General features: G+C 41.7%; 1 protein-coding gene across 3 annotated transcripts; it reads left to right on the top strand.

The window, feature by feature from the left end:
- The first annotated feature begins 8,295 nt into the window (after nucleotides 1–8,295).
- LOC129854160 (vacuolar protein sorting-associated protein 35) lies at nucleotides 8,296–26,668 on the top strand. Of its 3 annotated transcripts, none has more exons than XM_055920924.1 (17): nucleotides 8,296–8,405; nucleotides 9,381–9,479; nucleotides 9,722–9,818; nucleotides 9,968–10,091; nucleotides 10,310–10,492; nucleotides 10,940–11,159; nucleotides 11,746–11,829; nucleotides 11,977–12,086; nucleotides 12,211–12,307; nucleotides 12,521–12,669; nucleotides 17,199–17,406; nucleotides 22,559–22,714; nucleotides 22,821–22,943; nucleotides 23,838–24,017; nucleotides 24,191–24,430; nucleotides 24,813–24,956; nucleotides 25,525–26,668. In XM_055920924.1, the coding sequence occupies exons 1-17, from the start codon at nucleotides 8,403–8,405 to the stop codon at nucleotides 25,702–25,704; spliced, it is 2,397 nt and encodes a 798-aa protein (XP_055776899.1). In that variant the 5' UTR covers nucleotides 8,296–8,402; the 3' UTR covers nucleotides 25,705–26,668. The 3 variants fall into 3 exon arrangements, with proteins under 3 accessions (XP_055776899.1, XP_055776901.1, XP_055776900.1); XM_055920926.1 differs by having other exon boundaries at nucleotides 8,297–8,405; nucleotides 9,396–9,479; XM_055920925.1 differs by having other exon boundaries at nucleotides 8,298–8,405; nucleotides 9,393–9,479.
- The last annotated feature ends 387 nt before the right edge of the window (nucleotides 26,669–27,055 follow it).

Raw genomic sequence — 27,055 nt, forward strand, 5'->3', positions numbered from 1 at the left:
AGGCACTGAACCATTTACAGGACAATAAAAGTAACATATAGGATCCAACCCTGTCACAGAGTGAATAAATGTACAGTTGTGGCCAAAAGTTTTAAGAATGACACAAATATACATTTTCACAGTCTGCTGCTTCAGTTTGTATGATGTCAATTTGCATATACTCCAGAATGTTATGAAGAGTGATCAGATGAATTGCAATTAATTGCAAAGTCCCTCTTTGCCATGCAAATGAACTGAATCTCCAAAAAACATAGCCACTGCATTTCAGCCCTGCCACAAAAGGACCAGCTGACATCATGTCAGTGATTCTCTCGTTAACACAGGTGTGAGTGTTGACGAGGACAAGGCTGGAGATCACTCTGTCATGCTGATTGAGTTCGAATAACAGACTGGAAGCTTCAAAGGGAGGGTGGTGCTTGGAATCATTGTTCTTCCTCTGTCAATCATGGTTACCTGCAAGGAAACACGTGCCATCATCATTGCTTTGCACAAAAAGGGCTTCACAGGCAAGGATATTGCTGCCAGTAAGATTGCACCTAAATCAACAATTTATCGGATCATCAAGAACTTCAAGGAGAGTGGTTCAATTGTTGTGAAGAAGGCTTCAGGGCACCCAAGAAAGTCCAGCAAGCGCCAGAACCGTCTCCTAAAGTTGATTCAGCTGCGGGATCGGGGCACCACCAGTACAGAGCTTGCTCAGGAATGGCAGCAGGCAGGTGTGAATGCATCTGCATGCACAGTGAGGCAAAGACTTTTGGAGGATGGCCTGGTGTCAAGAAGGGCAGCAAAGAAGCCACTTCTCTCCAGGAAAAACATCAGGGACAAACTGATATTCTGCAAAAGGTACAGGGAGTGGACTGCTGAGCACCGGGGTACTGTCATTTTCTCTGATGAATCCCTTTTCCAATTGTTTGGGTCATCCGGAAAAAAGCTTGTCCGGAGAAGACAAGGTGAGTGCTACCATCAGTCCTGTGTCATGCCAACAGTAAAGCATCCTGAGACCATTCATGAGTGGGGTTGCTTCTCAGCCAAGGGAGTTGGCTCACTCACAATTTTGCCTAAGAACACAGCCATGAATAAAGAATGGTACCAACACATCCTCCGAGAGCAACTTCTCCCAACCATCCAAGAACAGTTTGGTGATGAACAATGCCTTTTCCAGCATGATGGAGCACCTTGCCATAAGGCAAAAGTGATAACTAAGTGGCTCGGGGAACAAAACATCGATGTTTTGGGTCCATGGTCAGGAAACTCCCCAGACCTTAATTCCATTGAGAATTTGTGGTCAATCCTCAAGAGGCGGGTGGACAAACAAAACCCCACAAATTCTGACAAACTCCAAGCATTGATTATGCAAGAATGGGCTGCCATCAGTCAGGATGTGGCCCAGAAGTTAATTGACAGCATGCCAGGGCGGATTGCAGAGGGATTGAAAAAGAAGGATCAACACTGCAAATATTGACCCTTTGCATCAACTTCATGTAATTGTCAATAAAAGCCTTTGACACTTATGAAATGCTTGTAATTATACTTCAGTATTCCATAGTAACATCTGACAAAAATATCTAAAGACATTGAAGCAGCAAACTTTGTGGAAATTAATATTTGTGTCATTCTCAAAACTTTTGGCCACGACTGTAGAGCGTTTGTAGACTTTAAGAAAAAAATATTAAGTGACAGTTTCATCAGTACGTCCTTAAAGAAAGTCATATCACAAAGATCACAGATGACAGTGCCCACCAAATCTATGACAATAGAGGATGAATTGTAAGCACGAAAGTGTGTTTGTCAAAATAATATCTGAAAATGTCAGTTGTTGAACATAATACTTCTATTTGCAATAGCAATTTATGATATATGCAGTTGAGGAATATTCCATGTACCAGCACTACATGTAGGACGGACATAAGACATTCCCACATACAGTATTTTTTTATTTTACCTTTATTCAACCATTGCACATTTGTGGCCTGCTGGAGGTCATTTTGCAGGGCTCTGGCAGTGCACCTCCTTGCACAAAGGCGGAGGTAGCGGTCCTGCTGCTGGGTTGTTGCCCTCCTACGGCCTCCTCCACGTCTCCTGATGTACTGGCCTGTCTCCTGGTAGTGCCTCCATGCTCTGGACACTACGCTGACAGACACAGCAAACCTTTTTGCCACAGCTCGCATTGATGTGCCATCTGGATGAACTGCACTACCTGAGCCACTTGTGTGGGTTGTAGACTCCGTCTCATGCTACCACTAGAGTGAGAGCACCGCCAGCATTCAAAAGTGACCAAAACATCAGCCAGGAAGCATAGGAACTGAGAAGTGGTCTGTGGTCACCACCTGCAGAATCACTCCATTTTTGGGGGTGTCTTGCTAATTGCCTATAATTTCCACCTTTTGTCTATTCCATTTGCACAACAACATGTGGAATTTATTGTCAATCAGTGTTGCTTCCTAAGTGGACAGTTTGATTTCACAGAAGTGTGATTCACTTGGAGTTACATTGTGTTGTTTAAGTGTTCCCTTTATTTTTTTGAGCAGTGTATATAAATAAATAAAAATATAAAAAGGCCATGGTGGCGAAGTAAATACAATATAGCAAGTAAAAAAAAAAGAAAAAAAGTGGAGATAGTAGAGATAGAAAAAAGTAGAGATAGAAAAAATGGGGTGCAAAGGAGCAAAATAAATAAATAAATAAATACAGTAGGTAAAGAGGTAGTTGTTTGGGCTAAATTATAGATGGGCTATGTACAGGTGCAGTAATCTATGAGCTGCTCTGACAGCTGGTGCTTAAAGCTAGTGAGGGAGATAAGTGTTTCCAGTTTCAGAGATTTTTGTAGTTCGTTCCAGTCATTGGCAGCAGAGAACTGGAAGGAGAGGCGGCCAAAGGAAGAATTGGTTTTGGGGGTGACCAGAGAGATATACCTGCTGGAGCGCGTGCTACAGGTAGGTGCTGCTATGGTGACCAGCGAGCTGAGATAAGGGGGGACTTTACCTAGCAGGGTCTTGTAGATGACCTGGAGCCAGTGGGTTTGGCGACGAGTATGAAGCGAGGGCCAGCCAACGAGAGTGTACAGGTCGCAGTGGTGGGTAGTATATGGGGCTTTGGTGACAAAACGGATGGCACTGTGATAGACTGCATCCAGTTTATTGAGTAGGGTTTTGGGGGCTATTTTGTAAATGACATCACCGAAGTCGAGGATTGGTAGGATGGTCAGTTTTACAAGGGTGTGTTTGGCAGCATGAGTGAAGGATGCTTTGCTGCGGAATAGGAAGCCAATTCTAGATTTAACTTTGGATTGGAGATGTTTGATGTGAGTCTGGAAGGAGAGTTTACAGTCTAACCAGACACCTAGGTATTTGTAGTTGTCCACATATTCTAAGTCAGAGCTGTCCAGAGTAGTGATGTTGGACAGGCGGGCAGGTGCAGGCAGCGATCGGTTGAAGAGCATGCATTTAGTTTTACTTGTATTTAAGAGCAAATGGAGGCCACGGAAGGAGAGTTGTATGGCATTGAAGCTCGCCTGGAGGGTTGTTAACACAGTGTCAAAAGAAGGCCAGAAGTATACAGAATAGTGTCGTCTGCGTAGAGATGGATCAGAGAATCACCAGCAGCAAGAGCGACATCATTGATGTATACAGAGAAGAGAGTCGGTCCAAGAATTGAACCCTGTGGCACCCCCATAGAGACTGCCAGAGGCCCGGACAACAGACCCTCCGATTTGACACACTGAACTCGATCAGAGAAGTAGTTGGTGAACCAGGCGAGACAGTCATTTGAGAAACCAAGGCTGTTCAGTCTGCTGATAAGAATGCTGTGATTGACAGAGTCGAAAGCCTTGGCCAGGTCGATAGATACGGCTGCACAGTATTGTCTTTTGTCGATGGCGATTATGATATCGTTTAAGACCTTGAGCGTGGCTGAGGTGCACGCATGACCAGCTTGGAAACCAGATTGCATAGCGGAGAAGCTTACGGTGGGATTCGAAATGGTCGGTGATCTGTTTGTTAACTTGGCTTTCGAAGACCTTAGAAAGGCAGGGTAGGATAGATATAGGTCTGTAACAGTTTGGGCCTAGAGTGTCTCCCCCTTTGAAGAGGGGGATGACTGCGGCAGCTTTCCAATCTTTGGGGATCTCAGACGATGCGAAAGAGAGGTTGAACAGGCTAGTAATAGGGGTTGCAACAATTGCAGCGGATAATTTTAGAAAGAGAGGGTCCAGATTGTCTAGCCCAGCTGATTTGTAGGGGTCCAGATTTTCCAGCTCTTTCAGAACATCAGCTATCTGGATTTGGTTGAAGGAGAAATGGGGAGGTTTGGGCAAGTTGCTGTGTGGGGTGCAGTGCTGTTGACCGGGGTAGGGGTAGCCAGGTGGAAACCAAGCCCAGCCTTAGAAAAATGCTTTTTGAAATTCTCGATAATCGTAGATTTATCGAATGTGACAGTGTTTCCTAGTCTCAGTGCAGTGGGAAGCTGGGAGGAGGTGCTCTTATTCTCCATGGACTTTACAGTGTCCCAGAACTTTTGGAGTTTGTGCTACAGGATGTACATTTCTGTTTGAAAAAGCTAGCCTTAGCTTTCCTAATTGCCTGTGTATATTGGTTCCTAACTTCCCTGAAAAGTTGCATATCGCGGGGGCTATTCGATGCTAATGCAGTACGCCACAGGATGTTTTGTGCTGGTCAAGGGCAGTCAGGTCTGGAGTGAACCAAGGGCTATATCTGTTCCTGGTTCTACATTTTTTGAATGGGGCATGCTTATTTAAGATGGTGAGGAAAGCACTTTTAAAGAATAACCAGGCATCGTCTACTAACGGAATGAGGTCAATATCTTTCCAGGATACCCGGGCCAGGTCGATTTAGAAAGGCCTGCTCGCTGAAGTGTTTTAGGGAGCGTTTGACTGTGATGAGGGGTGGTCGTTTGACCGCGGACCCATTACTGACGCAGGCAATGAGGCAGTGATCGCTGAGATCCTGGTTGAAGACAGCAGAGGTGTAGAGGACAGGTTGGTCAGGATGATATCTATGAGGGTGCCCGAGTTTACGGATTTGGGGTTGTACCTGGTAGGTTCCATGATAATTTGGGTGAGATTGAGGGCATCTAGCTTAGATTGTAGGACGGCCGAGGTGTTAAGCATGTCCCAGTTTAGGTCACCTAACATTACAAACTCTGAAGATAAATGAGGGGCAATTAATTCACATATGGTGATCAGGGCGCAGCTGGGGGCTAAGGGGGGTCTGTAACAAGCGGCAACAGTGAGAGACTTATTTCTGGAAAGGTGGATTTTTAAAAGTAGAAGCTGGAACTGTTTGGTCACAGACCTGGATAGCATGACAGAACTCTACAGGCTGTCTCTGCAGTAGATTGCAACTCCACCCCCTTTGGCAGTTCTGTCTTGGCGGAAAATGTATACACATACATAAATGCATTTTTCAGCTATGATTTTACCACTCAGAATCCAGAATGGATATGACAATGGGGCTAGCACAGGATGTAATACACCCTTACAATAATCTACTTTTTGTTCTTCTTGACTTGTTATCTGGTAAACTGCTACTATGTGTAAAGAAAAGAGCCCCAATTAGGGGTTAGTGTACTCCAGTAAAAAAAGGCTGGTTTAGATTAAAAACTATTGCCCTGTGTCCCCGTTCATAGGGGCATGAGAGACTAGTCAGTGGCAGAATTGAGTTGGCATTTTATTGGCCCAAATACCCATATACCCACAAGTTTGAGGTTATTCATGGACGATTAATACACTTTTTTTTATTGATGAATTGTGTCTTCTAACTGTCCAAGAATAGGATCCAAAGTGTTAGGAAATATTTGTTCCCATAAATACAAAGGAGGATGTCTCTCCTCATACCTCTGGCACTTTAGTCAGACTGCCAGACTGTGCACCACAGAGCCAATCAGGAGAGAATACATACAGGTCAAAGGTGCCAATTGAAAGTCAAGGGGTGTGTCTGTGCCTCTTGGATTACTCTCTCTTTACAGAGAACCCCTGTGGTTCAAGTCTGCTCTGCACATGTCTGAAAGTGACAGAGCCAGCAGCCAAGGGAGTTTTTGACAGTATGTCATAAAAAACTTTACACTTATGAATGTATGTAAAATGCTAATATGTATTAGATCCAGTACAATGGAATAACTAAGACCTGAATTTGAATGCAGCGTGTTCCGATTCCTCCTTCTCTTTCTGTCCAGCAGGGTCAACCAAAAACACTTGGCCTGATGGTTCATGGAGATACTGGGGAAGCAATATAGAAATGTATTGATCCCTTAAATGATTTGACTATTAAATGACCCATATCACAACCCTCATACCTCTTCACAAAAATGTACCTAAATCAATTTTGGAAAAAGGATTTTACTCACAAAAGACGTAGGAATTTATTTTCCCAGTTAGAAATAGTAGGCCATGCATCAAATAAGTATTTTCATCAGGAAAACGATCCCTCAAATGCAATATTGCATTTTGTAAGTTGTCTGCAGGTGGCTTGTTGTGAATGCACTCAAATATCAAGTCATTATCAGGTTATGTAAACTGCGTTCTAATACTCAACGTAGAATGATTTGTTTTAATGTACAGTATATGAAAGTGATGCTATAAAGAGGATTCTTTCACATTATAAAGCTCACTGTGACTGACAAATCACTGTCTATTACTGTGATTAAAAAGAGCATATGAAACACTGTTTTTCATGAGGCCTACCTGTGCACCTTCCTTTAAGCACCTCTGTTTGAACACCTCTCCTGTCATTCATCCATTCCACATACAGCCATTTGCGGATCTTTTTAGTGTCCATGTGAAAGATAGTTATTGCGAGGATGGAACATTTGTTGACTTAAAATGTTTTTCTTAAACACCCATGTAAAATGAAGGCCTGCAAAGCTTACAGATTTAAGTCTAATAGTATGAGATGAAAGTAGACAAACATCAGAGTGTGCAATATAGAAGGGTAGTCAGTGGACATTCTGAACCTTGTTTGAGGTCAGTAGGTCACATGACCAAGGAGCTATTGAAATTCTACATTTTGAAAAATTAATGTAAAACCATGTGAGATGAAAACGGACAAACTAAATGGTGTGCAATATAGAAGGGTAGTCAGTGGACATACTGAACCTTGTTTGAAGTCATTAGGTCACATGACCAAGGAGCTATTGAAATTCTAAATTTAGAAAAATGTATGTAAAACCATGTGAGATGAAAATTGACAAACTAAAGGGTATGCAATGTGTAGGCCCACTGAGTGGACATTCTGAACCTTGTTTGAAGTCACTAGGTCACATGACCAAGGAGTTATTGAAATTCTAAATTTAGAAAAATGTATGTAAAACCATGTGAGATGAAAGTGGACAAACTAAAGGGTGTGCAATATAGAAGGGTAGTCAGTGGACATAATGAACCTTGTTTGAAGTCATTAGGTCACATGACCAATGAGCTATTGAAACTTTACATTTGGAAAATTCATGTAAAATCTTGTGAGATGAAAATTGACAAACTAAAGGGTATGCAATATAGAAAAGTAGTCACTGGACATTCTGAACCGTGTTTGAAGTAAGTATGTCACATTACCAAGGAGCTATTGAAATTTGAATGTAAAAGAAGTTTGTACTTTGTTCACACCCCCTAACTAATTCAACTAGGAATAGAAGACGCTGCTCACATTTCCACATGTTTATTAGCTTTGGAAAGAAAATTCTTTCTAAATCGTGAAAATAAGACCTGTGCAATGTTGTGCGCAATTTTTCCAACACCATGACACTTATTTGGAGTTTGTGGCTCAAGTGGTTTGAAAGCGCGAATATCCGTCGAATATTGAACTTGAAACTGTCTTTACCGACACCACCACGCCTACAAGCCATCGACGTCTGTTTGCGTACTTGTTGCTGAAAATAACAACAACATATGTATTTACTAAGGGAATTCAGCTTCAAATGTACTACTCATAATATATTTGCTTATTTCACCTTGTAGTAATTGGATCTCCGTTGTCTACATATCTGCGCTAGCACTACTGCAGACAATAATTTAGCCAATGGGAGACGTATTCCCACACTTTGTTTTCAGCTCAGCCTATGCGAGCGATTCTGTGGAAAGGGAAGCGGGGTCTTCACTAGTTATTAAAGCCACAAAGTCATAAACCCCGCCCATGTATACAATTTATCTTCTTTAAAATCTGATTATAAACCTAATCCTAACCTCAACCTTAACCACAGTCTATGCCTAACCCTATCCTTAAATTAAGACCAAAAAGCAAATAGTTGTTTTCATACATTTTTACGACATAGTCAATTCTGACTTTGTGGCTGTGGTAACTTGTGGAAACCGGGTAGCTGGTGGATTGGTAGCAGTCACATGACTGGGAAACGATTTCAGGGTTAGCTACCAGTTTGCTGATACAAACTTGATAATCATGGTAAGTGAAAAGGCAAAAATAGTTACTCTTTACACTTGTGATTATTATCCATCCAATCCTCCTATGTGAGTCATTCATTTTCGTATTGTTTTTTTGTTATTGCTGTATGACTGAGACTCGAAAACAGACTCAAATTGTGGGTGGTGCTAGTTAGCTACGGCCTAGTTAAAAGCCAGATAGCTACCTGCTAGCTAGTAGCTGGCTAAGGCTGTAGGCTAACTGTCAACATGTTTCATTTTTGAAGAATCGACCCGATTCATTGATGCCTAGCATCTCTTATGGTCGATTAGTTTCATCTCTTTTAAGACACGAATTTCACCAAGTCAAAGGAGTGCAGTTTGTTAGCTAGTATTTTCCTGAAATGTCTAGACGCGTTAGCCAGTTAGCTAACGTAGCTAGTACAGATCAAATAGAATATCGATTTAACTTAGCATATGTAACTAGCTAGCTAAACTCGATTGGTTATCCGTGACAGAGAGGTCCAAATATACACACCTGGCCACCACAACTAACGTTAGCTATCTAGTTCAATAACGAAGGTTAGCCAACAGATGTCAGTCATTGATCATTCATTCTGGTGATGCTAGAAATGAAGATGGTTAGTGTGAACACAGTGCATACGAATCAGTAGCGAACCATTTGATGATAGTCTGGTGACTCAGTGCTAGCTTGCAGTCTACACCTACTACACTCTTGATGAGGCATGTGCCATTTTTTTCACCATTTCTAATCTTAGGCCATCCAGAGGGATGACATTAGAATAACTATGAATTAGCTAACTCGATGTTTATGTTGGCCAGTACAATACCACCAATCATTGAATTATTTTCCTGTGGGCGTAGCCAGTTTACTGATCATCTGAGTCAATGTCATGTCTCGGCTCCCTGTAACTGTAAACCACTGTAGCTATAATGATGGAGTATGTCAGAGTAACATGCATGGCATTCCTCTGAGCTTCTGTGTGCTGTCTTTCAGCCTACCACACAGCAGTCACCCCAGGACGAACAGGAAAAGCTACTTGATGAAGCCGTGCAGGCTGTCAAGGTTCAGTCATTTCAGATGAAGCGTTGCCTGGTAAGAGCTGCCTATTTCCTCCTTTGCGGGTCCCTTTGATTTCCTTCCCTTTTCTGTTAATAATATAGCAAATATGTATTGTGTTCTCTGACCCTCATCAGTGTATAAGAGAGACAATGTTTCCAAGCCGCAAGTTACATTATAGCATATTTTCGAGCAGTGTATCAGATATTAAACTAACTGTACTGTATACTCATATTGACTTGTTACTTGACTTGTTTGATTGACACTTCCATCTGTAGGACAAGAACAAGCTGATGGATGCATTGAAACATGCATCTAACATGCTGGGCGAACTCAGGACCTCCATGTTATCGCCAAAGAGCTACTATGAACTCTGTATCCTTAACCTGCTGCAACCTATGGATCTCTGGTCTAGACATAGAAAAAAATGCACTCCTCATTCTCCAGATCATTTCACTGTTCTAGGTAAGTCCGTGTTTGGTGTTGTTTACAATTGTGCTATGAGTCCCTAATTCCGAGTGCAGACATGGCCATCTCTGACGAGCTCCACTACCTGGAGGTGTACCTGACAGATGAGTTTGCCAAAGGCAGGAAGGTGGCTGACCTCTATGAACTGGTTCAATATGCAGGGAACATCATCCCTAGACTGTGAGTACTCAAGCATCCTAATGATCGTTTCAGATAATGAAAAAGTGTAAATGGAAAGCTGCACATGTTCTCTTGGACTAGCCTACTTGTATATGTGATCAATCATGTGACAACAATGCCCTCTTTAGGCAGTGTGAACCAGATGAAGGAGCTTGACCCTAGAGGAATAGGAAACATAACAAGTAATTACCCCCCCCCCCCCCTCTCCTCTCTCCCAGTTACCTGCTGATCACTGTGGGGGTGGTGTATGTTCGCTCCTTCCCTCAGTCGCGTAAGGACATCCTGAAGGACCTGGTGGAGATGTGTCGTGGGGTGCAGCACCCGCTGAGAGGCCTGTTCCTCAGAAACTACCTGCTGCAGTGCACCCGCAACATCTTGCCTGACGACGGGGAGCAGCTAGAGTAAGAACAAAGGGAGAATCTCAATTGCATACTCCTTGCGTCCTCTCTCCTTGCCACCTTCACGAAACCCTTTGGAGGAGGTCAGAGGGGAGGGACCTCTCGTTTTTTCATCCAATAGGTTTTGAGAAGGAGGTGAGGAAAAAGAGGACGCAATTGAGATTCTCTCTCTCCTCACGGGGCTCCCCTCATGAGCTGCCCCTCACTCATTCTCATCGACCGATTCCCACTCGCAATCCAGGCCTCACAGTGTGTTAATCAGACCTTCTCATTACATTGTGTCCGTCCTCTGATTGAAAGAGATTTGAGCTCGTTGTTTAGCAATCATCCCAGAAGGTTTAAATATGCCCGTAGAGTTATTGATTTAATGAAAAGGCTTATACTTCCTTTTAATATATCATACTCCAGCTAACGTGGCAAAACTTTTGGTCCTCGTCTCTGTCTTTCCAGGGGGGAGGATGCGATGACGGGAGACATTAACGACTCCATTGACTTTGTGTTGCTGAATTTTGCTGAGATGAATAAGCTGTGGGTGCGCATGCAGCACCAGGGCCACAGTCGAGACAGGGAGAAGAGGGAGAAGGAGAGGCAGGAGCTGCGGATCCTGGTCGGGACCAACCTGGTTCGACTCAGCCAGCTGGAGGGGGTCAACGTGGAGAAGTATAAACAGGTTTGTGTTTACATGTCTCCCAAATATATCAATGTCTAGAGCTGCACATTTGCATGTACTAGACGTAAAATGGAAAACTTGACAATAAATCTGAATGCTAATGTGTGATTCATCTGAAACTGACTTGAAGACTGTGTAGTTAATATGATTCAGTATGCTTTTTTTGTGCCACTTTTCAGACATTGGCTTGCAAATGAATTCATGTACTTGAATTGAGAGTATCATGCCATGCAGGGGACCATAGGAAAACATCATGTACTGCTCTAGAATAAAGAGCACCTATAGTATTATGTAGGGTTTAGCCTTAGACAACCGACAATCTGAGGGCGTGGAGACAAGAGAAGATGATCCTTGTCAAGCTCCGAGAGGGGTTCTTAACCCTGAGCATCTCTTGATGTTTTATTTCTGCTATTATATCTACTTTTACCTTAGAAATTATGTTTGGCAAAGAGGGATGCAGCATTGGATAAAATATTACATTGAATATGTATTACAACGTGCAGAAAATCAACAAATACTTAAATCCCTTATATCTAGAGAGGATGTCCATTGTGTTACATTGTATTTGGGTTAATTCTCTCCCCAGATTGTGCTGTCCGGTGTCTTAGAACAGGTGGTAAACTGCAGAGATTCCCTGGCTCAAGAATATCTCATGGAGTGCATCATTCAGGTAACTACTGTTTCCAGTTTGTCATTGCGTCAAGGTCTGTAGTAGGAAATGCATACTCATGAACTATTACTGATTCATCACGTAGACTGGTCACATGGAGTCACCCTGCCCTGCTGTCTATGGCCTGGCTCTCCTCTTCTATAACAGGTCTTCCCTGATGAGTTCCACCTTCAGACACTGAACCTATTCCTTCGTTCCTGTGCCGACCTGCATCAGCACGTCAATGTCAAAAACATCATCATCGCTCTCATTGACAGGTGATGTAAACTCTGCTACATATGATTTCAGATCAATCAGTACACTACACACAGGATTGCAATTTTCCATTTCCCTTGGTATTGTATTGAAACCCACTGACGTGATTTATCTTCTCTGTTTTAGACTGGCTTTGTTTGCTCACCGAGAAGATGGACCTGGAATCCCTGCTGAAATCAAACTGTTTGATATTTTCTCCCAACAAGTAGCCACAGTTATACAGGTAAGTGATGGAGAAAGGCTTTATTCATTTTTCTTCTCCCCTGCAGATATCAATATCTCTCACTCAAACGACAAATTCAGGCACAAAATCGAGATCTAGTTTTCCTCTCATCGACTCAATCTCATGACCTTGATGTATGTTTAAGTAATTAAACTGAGTAGGCTACATTTTTATATGTTATTACATATTTTGTATTTCATGTATTCCCTCCAGTCCCGCCAGGACATGCCTTCGGAGGATGTGGTCTCACTACAGGTGTCCCTCATCAACCTGGCCATGAAGTGCTACCCTGACCGGGTGGACTATGTGGACAAGGTGTTGGAGAGCACAGTGGAGATCTTCAACAAGCTCAACCTGGAGCAGTAAGAGCACTACCATGTCCCTGTCTCAGTGTTACATAGTTGGTCATCTGGATAGTTCTGCTTCTCCTTTGTTTGGTAGAGGAATTCATCAGACCAAAGATATACATTAATGGAAATTAAAATTAAATTATATTAGCAGGGGTTGCGTAACACAGGGGGAAAAAAAGATAAAACGCATAAGAAATATCTTGCTGCGTTTTATAAACGCAGATCTAAAAAGCCTCTTATTGTAATTTCAGCTCGTCATCAGACTCATTTTGTACGTTAGTTGCACTTCTCCACTTTGAGTATTCATGAATGGGCATTCTGGCAGCAGACAGGGCTCTGACTGATGTGTAGCTACAGTTAAAGTCGGAAATTTACATACACTTCGGTTTGAGTCATTGAAACTCGTTTTTCAATCACCCCACAAATTTCTTGTTAACAAACTATATTTTTGGCAAGTTTGTTAAGACATCTACTTTGTGCATGACACAAGTAATTTTCCAACAATTGTTTACAGACAGATTATTTCACTTATAATTCACTGTATCACAATTCCAGTGGGTCAGAAGTTTACATACGCTAAGTTGACTGTGCCTTTAATCAGCTTGGAAAATTCCAGAAAATGGTGTCATGGCTGCAGAAGCTTCTGATAGGCTAATTGACATAATTTGAGTCAATTGGAGGTGTACTTGTGTGAATGTATTTCAAGGCCTACCTTCAAACTCAGTGCCTCTTTGCTTGACATCATGGGAAAATTTTAAAAAATCAGCCAAGACCTCAGAAAAAAATTGTAGACCTCCAGTAGTCTGGCTCATCCTTGGGAGCAATTTCCAAACGCCTGAAGGTACCACGTTCATCTGTACAAACAATAGTACGCAAGTATGAACACCATGGGACCACGCAGCCGCCATACCGCTTAGGAAGGAGACACGTTCTGTCTCCTAGAGATGAACGTACTTTGGTGCAAAACGTGCAAATCAATCACAGAACATTTTTTGTTGTTGAAGGTCTGCGTTTTGAAGATGCAGATTTCTGAACTCTAATGCGACTCCTGATTTAGTTTATCATAGCCTACTCCTATGAGTCCGAGGCTTTTTGGAAGTACTAAAGCTTTCAAATTTCATCCTATTCTGTAGGATCTTGCACAGTGGCAATTTTAGCATGTAAATCTTGGTGGGGCAAATTATTTATTTTATTTTTTAAATATGCGAAGCCACTAAACAATACATGAATTGCACTATAACAGTGACAAACGGTGCCCACAAACTGTTAGGGCCTACATAAAGCTGTCCCAACACCTTACCACTGCTACACCTGGCTTTCAGCGGAGCCTTGTATGGCAGTGAAACAGTTCATTCAGCCTCATTTACTGCCTTTCAAAAAAACATGGCTGACTTGCTTAAAAAAAATTTGCTTTCTACTGACAATTGAGATGTACAAACTACGGAATAAGGGGACGTCAAGCGGATAAGAGGCAATCCGTAGTTTCCATTAAGACATTAAGGAGTGAGCGACAACGGACGTAATCAATTTAAATATTTGTTCAGCACTTTTGAAATGTACTGCGACAGAATTCAGAACATGGGCTGTTCTCACAGTATTTCTCCCTGTACACCAAGTCAGAACCGTAGGATAAATAAAGGGGGCATAAGTAGACAATGAAAGTTCTTATTATTATTTAACTAGGCAAGTCACTTAAGAACAAATTCTTATTTACAATGACGACTTACACCGGCCAAACCCGGACGACACTGGGCCAATTGTGCGCAACCTTATGGGACTCTGTTGGGGTAGGTTCTTTGTTCCTTGTCAATCATTGCTGATTTCATCAATAAGCCAATCAGACAATATCTTCAAGTAAATCAATCAAACCTTTATTAATGCAATTGCAGACAGAAGTTGACAACAGAAACAAAGCACACATGTTCCAGAGTAAGTTCTGTTAAAAAAGGTAAAAGTTGCTTTAATATGCTTGCATTCAACCCCTAGTGATGTAACTGCCTATGTCAACACCTTCTACTCATGAGACCAAGCCCATGATTATACAGTTATGCAAACTTGCAGGAGCAAAAAGTAGACCGGTGTTTTCTAAGGGCTCAGCAGTAATTTTCCATTCCCGTGTGGCTTACTTATCTCTTTACTCCCCTGCAGGGTTCTGTGTCTATGTATCTCTTTTAGCCTTGAGGCGCTTTCTCACAGACACACTGTTTTGACTGCAATAGCTCACACGTCTCTCAGACCGTTTCTTATAAGAGGCAGAGACTAGAAAATAACTGTGGAACAGTATTAAACCTTATAATGCATATATTGCTAATCTGTGGTCCAGGACCCTATAAATGTAGTGGGGGAGGGTCTTATAGCCCTTCCCCTTCTATTAATACAACATAAGCATAATCAATTATTTGGTGCAGCCCCTATCATGACCCCAAGGTGAACCCCATCAACTTCCAATCGCGGCCGGTTTTGATACAGCCTGGATTTGAACCAGGGTGTCTGTAGTGACGCCTCAAGCACTGAGATGCAGTGCCTTAGACCTCTCCACCCCTCTAAAACAAGTTATAGGCTACATGTGCATCACCAAGTTATAACAGTAGGTGAAAATAGACCAAATTATTAGGGTGAATGCCGTTTGGGTCTTTTGTCAAAAAAGATACATGTCACAACACCTTTTTTTTCCTCCCCAATTTTGTGGTATCCAATTGGTAGTTACAGTCTTGTCTCATCACTGCAACTCCCGTACGGACTCTGGAGAGGCAAAGGTCGAGAGCCGTGCGTCCTCCGAAACACAACCCAACCAAGCCGCACTGCTTCTTGACACAATGCCCACTTAACCCGGAAGCCAGCCACACCAATGTGTCGGAGGAAACACTGTACACCTGGCAATCGAGTCAGCGTGCATTGCACCCGACCTGCCACAGGAGTCACTAGAGCACGATGGGACAAGAACATCCCTGCCTGCCAAACCCTCCCCTAACCTGGACGACGCTGGACCAATTGTGCGCCGCCCCATGGGTCTCCAGGTCGCAGCCGGCTGCGACAGAGCTTGGACTCGAACCAGGATCTCTAATGGCACAGCTGCACTGCAATACAGTACCTTAGACCGTTGCACCACTCGGGAGGCCCCATATAACACTATTTGATGCGTTTAAATAAGCTTTTAATTTGACATGTCAAATAACACAATTCTATTATAGAATGTTGTTTGTGCTGAATTTGCATGTGCAAGCTACGTGCCACCACTACTATCAGTAGCACTGTCAAATCTGTACAAAGAAGTTTGCAAACAAGCACACACTGGCCACAAACTGTTTACATTACGGCGTTGGTGAAAATAGACCAATTTTTGTCATCAAAGTCTGGAATTCTCTGGATTTATGGCGTGACCTCGGGGAAAAGACCACACAGCCACGCCATTGAATAGCAGGCTAGTGGTTGCTTTGCCATGCTTGCAGTTAGCCACTGATTCCTTCCAAACCACTCATTGTTGAATTTGCGATTTCCAACTTGTGTAATCTTTATGGCCGATGAGCACCGATACATTTGATCTGTAATTTATTTTCATAATTTCTCTTCATATGACAAGGATTAAAAATGATTTGCCAGTAGATTGTGGACTTGATTCATGATGACTGCTAGCAAAGACTTTGAAGTAAGATGTTGACATGATCAGTCCAATCAAAGCTACAGTACATATAACGTCATTTGACGTCATTTTATCTGTGGCTGATGACCTTGAGCCTTCTTGGAAGGGCACTTGTTATATAACTCTATGGCAGGACCCAAAGGTCTGAAATTTTGGATGTCTACCCTTACTAAGGACTTGGCGATTATGTAGTGTCCCCATGAGTGACAGAACACTGAGCCAATCACGGTGCAATGCTCCTATTTTCTGTTGGCTCGCCCCACCACCACAGAAAGCACTGAGCTAGGCTGAAACACCTGCATTTTGGAGCTGCCTCACTCAAGAAAACAAAAAGGACCATGTTTATATGCTGCTTTATTAACTCAATGATATAAAAAAAAATATATATTGTTTGCAAGCTGATGTGACACGTATTATTAATGCCCAAAAAACATGCAAAACAGGAAAGAAAATAAATATTTATAAACCTGCCACCAATCTTGCATTAAAAGCTTGGTGAACAAACAACCCCTAGTAGAAAATGGTAGAAAAACCAGTGCTTTGTTCAGACATACTTGAGACGGAAAGGTTCACAAATCTGAAAAGAAAGCCAGTTGCAGAGTACATTTTCTCATCAAAGCACTACTGAATAAAAAAGAAAAAGAAATACAGTTTATTATCCCCATCTATGAACTCAAATCTCTGTAAGAAGTTGTATGTACTTTCATAATGAAATTCCCTTTTTGCTTTAGACTATATATATATATATATATATATATATATTTTTTTTTTTTGTTGCAGCCATCATGTGATGTTTGGAAGTTTTTATATTTCCCAATTTTCATAAATAGCTGACAAAGGAAACTGCTGTAGCTACTTCAGTATTTTCATTCTCAACTCCATTGTCTCCCCCCTTTCAAAGCATTGCAACCAGTAGCGCGGTCTCGAAAGAGTTGACTAGGCTGCTGAAGATCCCAGTGGACACCTACAACAACATTCTGACTGTTCTGCAGCTCAAGCACTTCCCTCCACTCTTCGAGTACTTTGATTATGAGTCCCGCAAAAGCATGAGCTGTTACGTTCTGAGCAACACTCTGGACTACAACACCACCATTATATCCCAGGAGCAGGTCAGTACACACACACACCGACACACACACACCAACGCACACATACAGTACCAGTCAAACTTTTGCACACACCTACTCATTCCATGGTTTTTCTTTATTTTTACTATTTTCTACGTTGTAGAATAATAGTGAAGACATCAACTATGAAATAACACATGGAATCATGTAGTAACGAAAAAAGTGTAAAACAAATCAAAATATATTTGAGATTCTTCAAAGTAGCCACCCTTTGCCTTGATGAAAGCTTTGCACAATCTTGGCATTCTCTCAACCAGCTTCACGAGGAATGTTTTTCCAACAGTCCAACAAGGAGTTCCCACTTATGCTGAGCACTTGTTGGCTGCTTTTCCTTCTCTCTGCAGTCCAACTCATCCCAAACCATCTTAATTTGGTTGAGGTCAGGTGATTGTGGAGGCTGTCATTGTGGAGGTCAGGTCATCTGATGCAGCACTCCATCACTCTCCTTCTTGATCAAATAGCCCTTACACAGCCTGGAGGTGTGTGTTGGGTCATTGTCCTGTTGAAAAACAAATGATAGTCCCACTAAGCGCAAACCAGATGGGATGGCGTATCACTGCAGAATGCTGTGGTAGCCATGCTGGTGAAGTGTGCCTTTGAATTCTAAATAAATCACTGACAGCATCACCAGCAAAGCAGCATCACACCACCACCTCCATGTTTCATGGTGAGAACGACACATGCGAAGATCATCCGTTCACCTACTCTGCGTCTCACAAAAACACGGCGGTTGGAACCAAAATCTAAAATTTGGACTCATCAGACCAAAGACAGATTTCCACCTGTCTAATGTCTATTACTTGTATTTCTTGGCCCAAGTAAGTCTCTTATTCTTATTGGCGTCCTTTAGTAGTGGTTTCTTTTCAGCATTTCGACCATGAGGCCTGATTCACGCAGTCTCCTCTGAACGGTTGATGTTGAGATGTGTCTGTTACTTGAACTCTGTGAAGCATTTATTTGGGCTGCAATTTTTTGGATTGACTGACCTTCATGTCTTAAAGTAATGATGGACTGTCATTTCTCTTTGCTTATTTGAGCTGTTTTTTCCATAATATGGACTTGGTCTTTTACCAAATAGGGCTATCTTCTGTATACCACCTCTACCTTGTCACAACACTACTGATTGGCTCAAATGCATTAAGAAGGAAAGAAATTCCACAAATTAACTTTTAACAAGGCACACCTGTTAATTGAAATGCATTGCAGGTGACTACCTCATGAAGCTTGTTGAGTGCCAAGAGTGTGCAAAGCTGTCATCAAGGCAAAGGGTGGCTACTTTGAAGAATCTCATCTAAATCAATTTTTTATTTAACACTTTCTTTGTCGCTATATGATTTCATAGTTTTGATGTCTTCACTATTATTCTACAATGTAGGAAATAGTACAAATAAAGAAAAACCCTTGAATGAGTAGGTGTGTCCAAACTTTTGACCGGTATTGTACACACAAACACGTACTGATATGTGTTACTTACTTATATTTTTGCACATTGAGCTGTGTTCTTTCTCATAAGTGTTTTCTTGTTGTTGGGCTCTTTTCACCTTACTTTGTTTAGGTAAGCATGAACAAAAGGCTCTTTGTATTGTATACTTCCATGCAGTCAGTCTGGCTACTTATTTTCATCAATTCTCTTCAAGATATTGGCTGTTAAAGTCATAATAACCTTTTCTAACTTTTCAATTTGGAAAAGGTCAATGTGAACAATGATTCAGACCACCAGTCTTTTCTAAGAGAGCTCTTAGTGGGACTCCAGGAGATCATTGATTTCCCAGTAATGCCATAAGAGGCCTTTTTAAAAGCCTTTCCCCCCTAACTTATATAACTATCTTCACCCATACCCTTTTGACCACGATATAACTTCAACTCTATTACAATATACTTGCAGTCTGTCTGTTTTTTTTTTTGCCGCTAATAGCCCTTTCCAGTCTGCTCAAGAACACTTACTGATGATACAGTGCCTTCAAAAAGTATTTACACCCCTTTTTACACATTTTGGTATGTTACAAAGTGGGATTTTTTATTTATTTAATGGTCTTTTTGTCAACAGTCCATACAATACTCTCTAATATCCAAGTGTAAAATTTTATGATTTTGACATTCGTAAAAAAAAAAAAAAAAGAAGTACACATTTCACATTTGTGAGTGTTTTTGGGTAAGTATCTAAGAGCTTTGCATACCTGGATTGATCAATATTTGCCAATTTTTGTATAATTCTTCAAGCTCTGTCAAGTTGGTAGTTGATCATTGCTAGACAGTCATTTTCAAGTCTTTCCATAGTTTCAAGCCAATTTGGCAAAACTGTAACTAGGCCACTCGGGAACATTAAATGTCTTTTGGTAAGCAACTCCAGTTTAGATTTGGCCATGTATTTTAGGTTATTTTCCTCCTTAAATGTGAATTTTTCTTCCAGTGTCTGTTGGGAAGCAGACTGAACCAGATTTTCCTCTAGGATTTTGCCTGTGCTTGGCTCTATTACGTTTATTTTTGTTCTAAATAACTTCCTAGTCCTTCCTGATGACAAGCATACCCATAACATGGTGCTGCCTTCTACACCATGCTTGAAAAACTGAAGAGTGGTACTCAGTGATGTGTTGTTGGATTTGCCCCCAAAAGTGTGCATTTCTTTGCCACATTTCTAGCAGGATTACTTTAGTGCCTTATTGCAAACAGGATGCATGTTTTGGAATATTTGTATTCTGTACAGGCTTCCATCTTTTCACTCTGTCAATTAGGTTAGTATTCTGGAGTAACTACAATGTTGTTGATCCATCCTCAGCTTTCGCTTATCACAGCCATTAACTTCTACTTGGTACTCATCCCGGATCTGGGAGAACCCTCATCAGTAAAAAAGCTGACTAGCATAGCCTAGCATAGCGCCACAAGTAAATACTAGCATCTAAATATCATGAAATCACAAGTCCAAGACACCAGATGAAAGATACACATCTTGTGAATCCAGCCATCATTTCCAATTTTTAAAATGTTTTACAGGGAAAACACAATATGTATTTCTATTAGCTAACCACGATAGCAAAAGACCCAAACGCATATTTTCACCATTTCTTTACTGCATAGGTAGCTATCACAAATTCGACCAAATAAAGATATAAATAGTCACTAACCAAGAAACAACTTCATCAGATGACAGTCTTATAACAGATTTATTGTATAGCATATGTTTTGTTCGAAAAATGTGCATATTTCAGGTATAAATCATAGTTTTACATTGCAGCCACCATCACAAAATCTCACCAAAGCAGCTAGAATAACTACAGAAACCAACGTGAAATACCTAAATACTCATCATAAAACATTTATGAAAAATACAAGGTGTACAGCAAATGAAAGACAAACCTCTTGTGAATCCAGCCAATATTTCAGATTTTTTAAGTGTTTTACAGCGAAAACACAATATAGCATTATGTTAGCTTACTACAATAGCCTACCACACAACCGCATTCATTCAAGGCACGTTAGCGATAGCGAATAAACCAGCAAAAGATATTAATTTTTTCACTAACCTTCTCAAACTTCATCAGATGACAGTCCTATAACATCATATTACACAATACATATATGGTTTGTTCGAAAATGTGCATATTTAGCGGTACAATTCGTGGTTGAACACTGTGAATACGTAGCTAAACTGCACAAAATAATCCGGATATATTTCTGACACTCACATCATCTGATCAAATAACTAATCATAAACTTAACTAAAAAATACAGGTTGGACAGCAAATGAAGATACACTAGTTCTTAATGCAACCGCTGTGTTAGATTTTTAAAAATAACTTTAGTACGACATACAGCTTACGTTATAGCGAGACAGCGCCTGAAATCTGGGCGGAATATACGTCTAAACATTTTCGACAGAAATACGAAATAACATCATAAATTGTTCCTACTTTTGATGATCTTCCATCAGAATCTTGTACAAGGGGTCCTTTGTCCAGAATAATCGTTGTTTGGTTGTAGAATGCCCTCTTCATCTGTAGAACGCTAGCCATGCGGCACAGAAATGTCCAACTCACCAGAACGCATAACAAAGAAAATACCGAAAATCGGAATAAACTGATATAAACTGATATAAGTCGTTTTAATATAACTAGTTGATGATGTTTTTAACACATATATCAAATAAAATCAGAGCCGGATATATCTAACGCCTATAACGAAAGCTTTTCAGAACGCAATCCAGGGGTCCCCTTCGCGCCATGCAGAATAAAGGAAAGAGTGGTCGCGTCATTCCAACAGGTCTTGTTCGGCCTGTACACCCCATTCCAACTCTCACTGCCTACTGACATCTAGTGGAAGGCGTATGCAGTGCATGTAGACCTATAGATTCATGCAAATTGATAGGCTGACCCTGGAACAGAGCCCCCGATTTTCAGATTTCTCACTTCCTGATAGGAAGTTTGCTGCAAAATGAGTTCTGTTTTACTCACAGATATAATTTAAACGTTTTTAGAAACTAGAGAGTGTTTTCTATCCAATAGTAATAATAATATGCATATTGTACGAGCAAGAATTGAGTACGAGGCAGTTTAATTTGGGAACAATTTTTTACAAAGTGAGAACAGCGCCCCCCCCTATTGAGAAAAGGTTTTAAACTGTAACTGTTTTAAAGTCACCATTGGTCTCATGGTGAAATTCCTGAGCGGTTTCCTTCCTTTCCGGCAACTGAGTTAGGAAGGACGCCTGTATCTTTGTAGTGACTGGGTGTATTGATACACTATCGAAATGTATTTGATAACTTCACTATGCTCAAAGGGATATACAGTGTCTGCTTTTTTAAAACTTTCAGTCCATGGAACTTATGTCACTTGTTAAGCACAGTTTTCCTTCTGTACTAATTCAGTCTTGACATAACAAAGGAGTTGAATACTTATTGACTCAAGACAGTTGAACTTTTCATTTTTTATTAATTTGTTTAAAAAAAATCTAATGACAAAAGTACACTTTTACATTATGGGGTATTGTGTGTGTGTAGGCCAGTGACACAATCTCAATTTTATCCATTTTTATTTCAGGCTGTAACAACAATATGTGGAAAAAGTCAAGGCGTGTGAATACTTTCTGAAAGCACTGTAAATATCTCACTGCTGAAGCACCGCTTTCTCTCTCCCTCAAGGTGGATGCCATCCTGACCCTGGTGTCGACACTGATCCAGGACCAGCCAGACCAGCCCGCTGAAGACCCAGACCCAGAGGACTTTGCTGAGGAGCAGAGCCTTGTGGGTCGCTTCATTCATCTGCTGCTTTCCGATGACCCCGACCAACAGTATCTGGTAAGCTTTGCTTCCCATACAGTTGAATTCCGTCACAGTATCAATGTATTTTCAGGAGATGTGTTTCATGGCATATGTTAATGGAGGGCTCTGTCATGTTCTTCAGATCCTGAATACAGCCAGGAAGCACTTTGGTGCTGGGGGGAACCAGAGGATTCGCTACACTCTTCCACCGCTGGTGTTTGCTGCCTATCAGCTGGCCTTCCGCTACAAAGAGAACTCTTCATCAGTACGTCACGTAACCCTTACCCTAACTTTTCTGAACAAAAATATAAACCCAACGTGTAAAGCGTTGGGTTTATAGAGCTGAAATGGAAGATCCCAGAAATGTTCCATACACACAAGTGTACAAGTCTCTCAAGTGTTGTGCACAAATTTGTTTACGTCCCTGTTAGTTAGCATTTCTCCTTTGCCAAGATAATCCATCCACCTGACAGGTGTGAGATATATATATATATATATATATATATATGTATATATAAAGAAGTTGATTAAACAGCATGAACATTACACAGGTGCACCTTGTGCTGGGGACAATGAAAGGTTGCTCTAAAATGTGCAGTTTTGTCACACAATGCCATAGATGTTTTGAGGGAGTGTGCAATTGGCATGCTGACTGCAGGAATGTCCAACAGAGCTGTTGCCAGAAAATTGAATGTTAATGTCTCTACTATAAGATGCCTCCAACGTTGTTTTAGAGAATTTGGCAGTACATCCATCCGGCCTCACAACCACAGACCACGTGTTACCACGCCAGCCCAGGACCTTCACATCTGGCTTCTTCACCTGTGGGATCGTCGGGGAGGGGGGGATGCTGAGGAGTATTTCTGTCTGTAATAAAGCCTTTTTGTGGGGAAAAATTCATTCTGATTGGCTGGTCCTGGCTCCCCAGTGGGTGGGACTGGCTCGCAAGTGGGTGGGCCTATGCCCTCCCATGCCTAATTTATTTATTTAAATTGACTGATTTCCTGAACTGTAACTCAGTAAAATCTTTGTAATTGTTGCATTTATATTTTTGTTCAGTATACATATAGTTTTTTTTACGAAGTTATGAAGAGGATGATTTATGATAAACAGGAAGGTGGATTTTAACTGTTTCCTCTTTGTTGAACACGTCCCACAGGATGATAAATGGGAGAAGAAGTGCCAGAAGATTTTCTCGTTTGCCCACCAAACCATCAGTGCTCTGATCAAGGCTGAGCTGGCTGAGCTGCCCCTCAGACTCTTCCTACAGGGGGCGCTGGCCGCAGGAGAGATTGGCTTCGAGAACCACGAGACTGTGGCCTACGAGTTTATGTCACAGGTACAAGAGACAAAATGGGTTGAGTGTTAAATATTGGAGGAAGGAGGTCACTGCCCCTTAGGTTTACTTGTGCCTTGTGTTGGCAGCATTGATCCACTGATTTCACAGTTAGGAATTTTTCTATATCTCTTTTCTCTGATAATCATAACATACGACTGCCCCCCCCACCCCAGGCCTTTTCCCTATATGAGGATGAGATCAGCGACTCCAAGGCTCAGCTAGCAGCCATCACGCTAATCATCGGCACGTTTGAGAGAACAAAATGCTTCAGCGAGGAGAACCACGAGCCTCTGAGGACGCAGTGTGCGCTCGCTGCCTCCAAACTGCTCAAGAAGCCAGACCAGTGTCGGGCCGTCAGCATCTGTGCACACCTCTTCTGGTCCGGACGCAACACTGAAAAGAATGGAGAGGAGGTGGGGGTTGTGATCACAAAGAGGAGAAATATATAATTATTGTGTAAAATACAGTGCAGTTCTAAAGATGATGGTGTCACCATAGTAACAGACATGCAGTAACAGTCTAGTAACCAAGTATTGAGATTGATTGCCTTGCTTTGTCTTCTGCTCTGATGAGATGTAAAAAGATTTTTTTTATCCCCATATGACAAGCAGGGTGGTAATTCTAAGGTTCCTTGCGTATAATGACACATAATCAGTGTATTGAAGCGTGGGAAATGCAGTAAGAGGTTCTCTTTGTTCTATATTTATATTCAGAGTTTCAACGTCCTCTTCGTCACAGGTGGCGTGTGTGTGAATGCGTGGTAGAAGAGTTTTACATCACCGTCTTTGTCCTCAGATTCTTGACGGGAAGAGGGTGATGGAGTGCTTAAAGAAGGCCCTGAAAATCGCCAACCAGTGCATGGACCCGTCATTGCAAGTGCAGCTCTTCATTGAGATCCTGAACAGATACGTCTGTTTCTACGAAAGAGAGAATGATGCGGTATGTGCACATTTCTTCCCTTTTGTCCTCCTCGTCTATACTACCACTCATTCCTGACATGCTTTTTCAGAACCAGGCTTGCATTATGAAATCTTGACGTCTTTTCAACGCACTTCAAGTGCAGACGGTCACATTGAGCTGCCTGGAGTGACGCTATGCAATCTCCCGTGTTCTCTGAGTTTATTGGAACAGTGTTTGGACTTGCTAGGACACCAAGGGGACGCCCACTCTTTGGTTGTTATTTACCAGCGCAGCAAGGAGGGAAGGACAGGAGGCTACAGCTCACCCACCCACTCTCCCCACACAGACACCCCATCTGCCTCAGTTGGGATGTCTTACAGGGTGTTTTTCTTAACAGCTAGAGAGGGTACTAGGCCTCCAGGGACTGGGAACAGGGGCTCCATAGTCAGGACATTTCTTTCCCCCAAAATCATTATATAACTTTTGTCTTATAACTGAGTATATTTCTGCATATCTACAGTAGGTAATACGTACTTTTTTTCTCTCACTAATTTCAACCTATTTGAAATGATTATTTGAAATCATGAGATGTCTTGATCCCCTGTAGGTGACGGTCCAGGTTCTGAACCAGCTGATCCAGAAGATCCGAGAGGACCTGCCAAACCTGGAGGCCAGCGAGGAGACGGAGCAGATTAACAAACACTTCCACAACACACTGGAGCACCTGCGTCTGCAGAGAGAGTCGCCGGAGGCCGAAGGGCCTGCTTATGAGGGCCTGGTGCTGTAGGGCTCGCTACACTTATAAATATCTATATATATTTACACACACAGACACATGTACACTCACACCAGGGTATTCCATCCATTGGGACAAATGCCAACCCCACCAACAACACCTGCCTTCCATTTTTCTTTTTCTCTCCTTTTCCCCTCTCACTCTCTTTCCTTCTATCATCCCCCTTTATTTCATGTTACCATTTTTAGCATAAAGTTAAAGGTGTTGCTTTTGAGAATACATGGTGTGCAGGCTGCAGTTTGCCTTGCACTTCCTGCGTGTTGTCATTCCATCATATTTGACCATTTCTGTTGTCCGTCGTCACCCTCAGAAGGCGAAGATATAGCCAGTGGAAGCTCATGTTTAAACTTTGAACCCTACTAATCTCCTCTGTCTGTACGTCATCATGATTTCATGGTCATGCAAAAGAAAGAAATTGCCTGCTTTTATGTCGCGTCATTACTAGGTCGTACTGGGGGAGAGTTATCCCATTGACCTAACGCTGTGACCCAACAAACCCTTCTCCATGGACTAACACCTGGGCAGTCGGCTATATATTTTCCTTTGCCCTCTCTCCTCAACGGCGTCACTCATTTAGGTTGACCTTTTCTTCTTTCTTTTTTCTGGTTGCGGCCTTACTTCTGTGGTTGACAGCCATTTGTAGAGAGTTAAGCGGCGTGTGTTGGTGCATGCTTTTACATAGACCTGCTCTAGATATCTCAATGAGTGGTAGGAGGAACTGATGTGTATGCTACCCCTTTGTCACTGGCGCTACTAAAGTGGCAGCTAACCTTAATTTCTTAGATGTCCACATTGATTAAAAGATCTCTGCTGGAGGTGGGTTCTATTCATCTCGTTGTCTTCTGGATTCTGAACCCTATCTATTGTATGTATGAGCTACTTGTAAATCAGCAAAAACAGAATAAATATCAATATCATGTCGTTTGCACAAATAAACAAATTGATATGAACCCTACATGTCTATAACTTGGTGTCCATCTTCTGTTATGCTGCAGGTAACTAGCCTCTGGTTTGGAATTCATACCGAGTCGGTGCGCTGAAGTGCGAATGAGGGGAGATTCACGTTAGTGAATGGATCGACATTTCTTTACAGAATGGTCATCCTTTTATGAAAGACAAACAAGGTTATTATGAATGTTATATTTTTAGAAACACTTTGTGTTTTCTACTATTTAGTTTGGATGCTCAAGGTTGTGTTGTGACTCATGCTTAACAAACGAGGTCCAATTAGCTATCTACTGACTACGGCTGTTATTCAGTTTTATTTCATCCGTTGCTAGGTGACTGTTCAATGGAGACAGTCTCTCGTTAATGGCCAAAGAAATAACAATCACAGCTGAAA

This window comes from Salvelinus fontinalis, chromosome 4 (genome assembly GCF_029448725.1).
Source record: "Salvelinus fontinalis isolate EN_2023a chromosome 4, ASM2944872v1, whole genome shotgun sequence".
In the NCBI taxonomy this organism is placed as follows: Eukaryota; Metazoa; Chordata; class Actinopteri; order Salmoniformes; family Salmonidae; genus Salvelinus; species Salvelinus fontinalis.

Bases quoted from the DNA above. Each gene is read 5' to 3' on its own strand.
- LOC129854160 (XM_055920924.1), top strand. The intron at 22,944-23,837 runs GTACGTCACGTA...CACGTCCCACAG, and splicing joins ACAAAGAGAACTCTTCATCA to GATGATAAATGGGAGAAGAA. The intron at 24,431-24,812 runs GTGGGGGTTGTG...CTTTGTCCTCAG, and splicing joins CTGAAAAGAATGGAGAGGAG to ATTCTTGACGGGAAGAGGGT.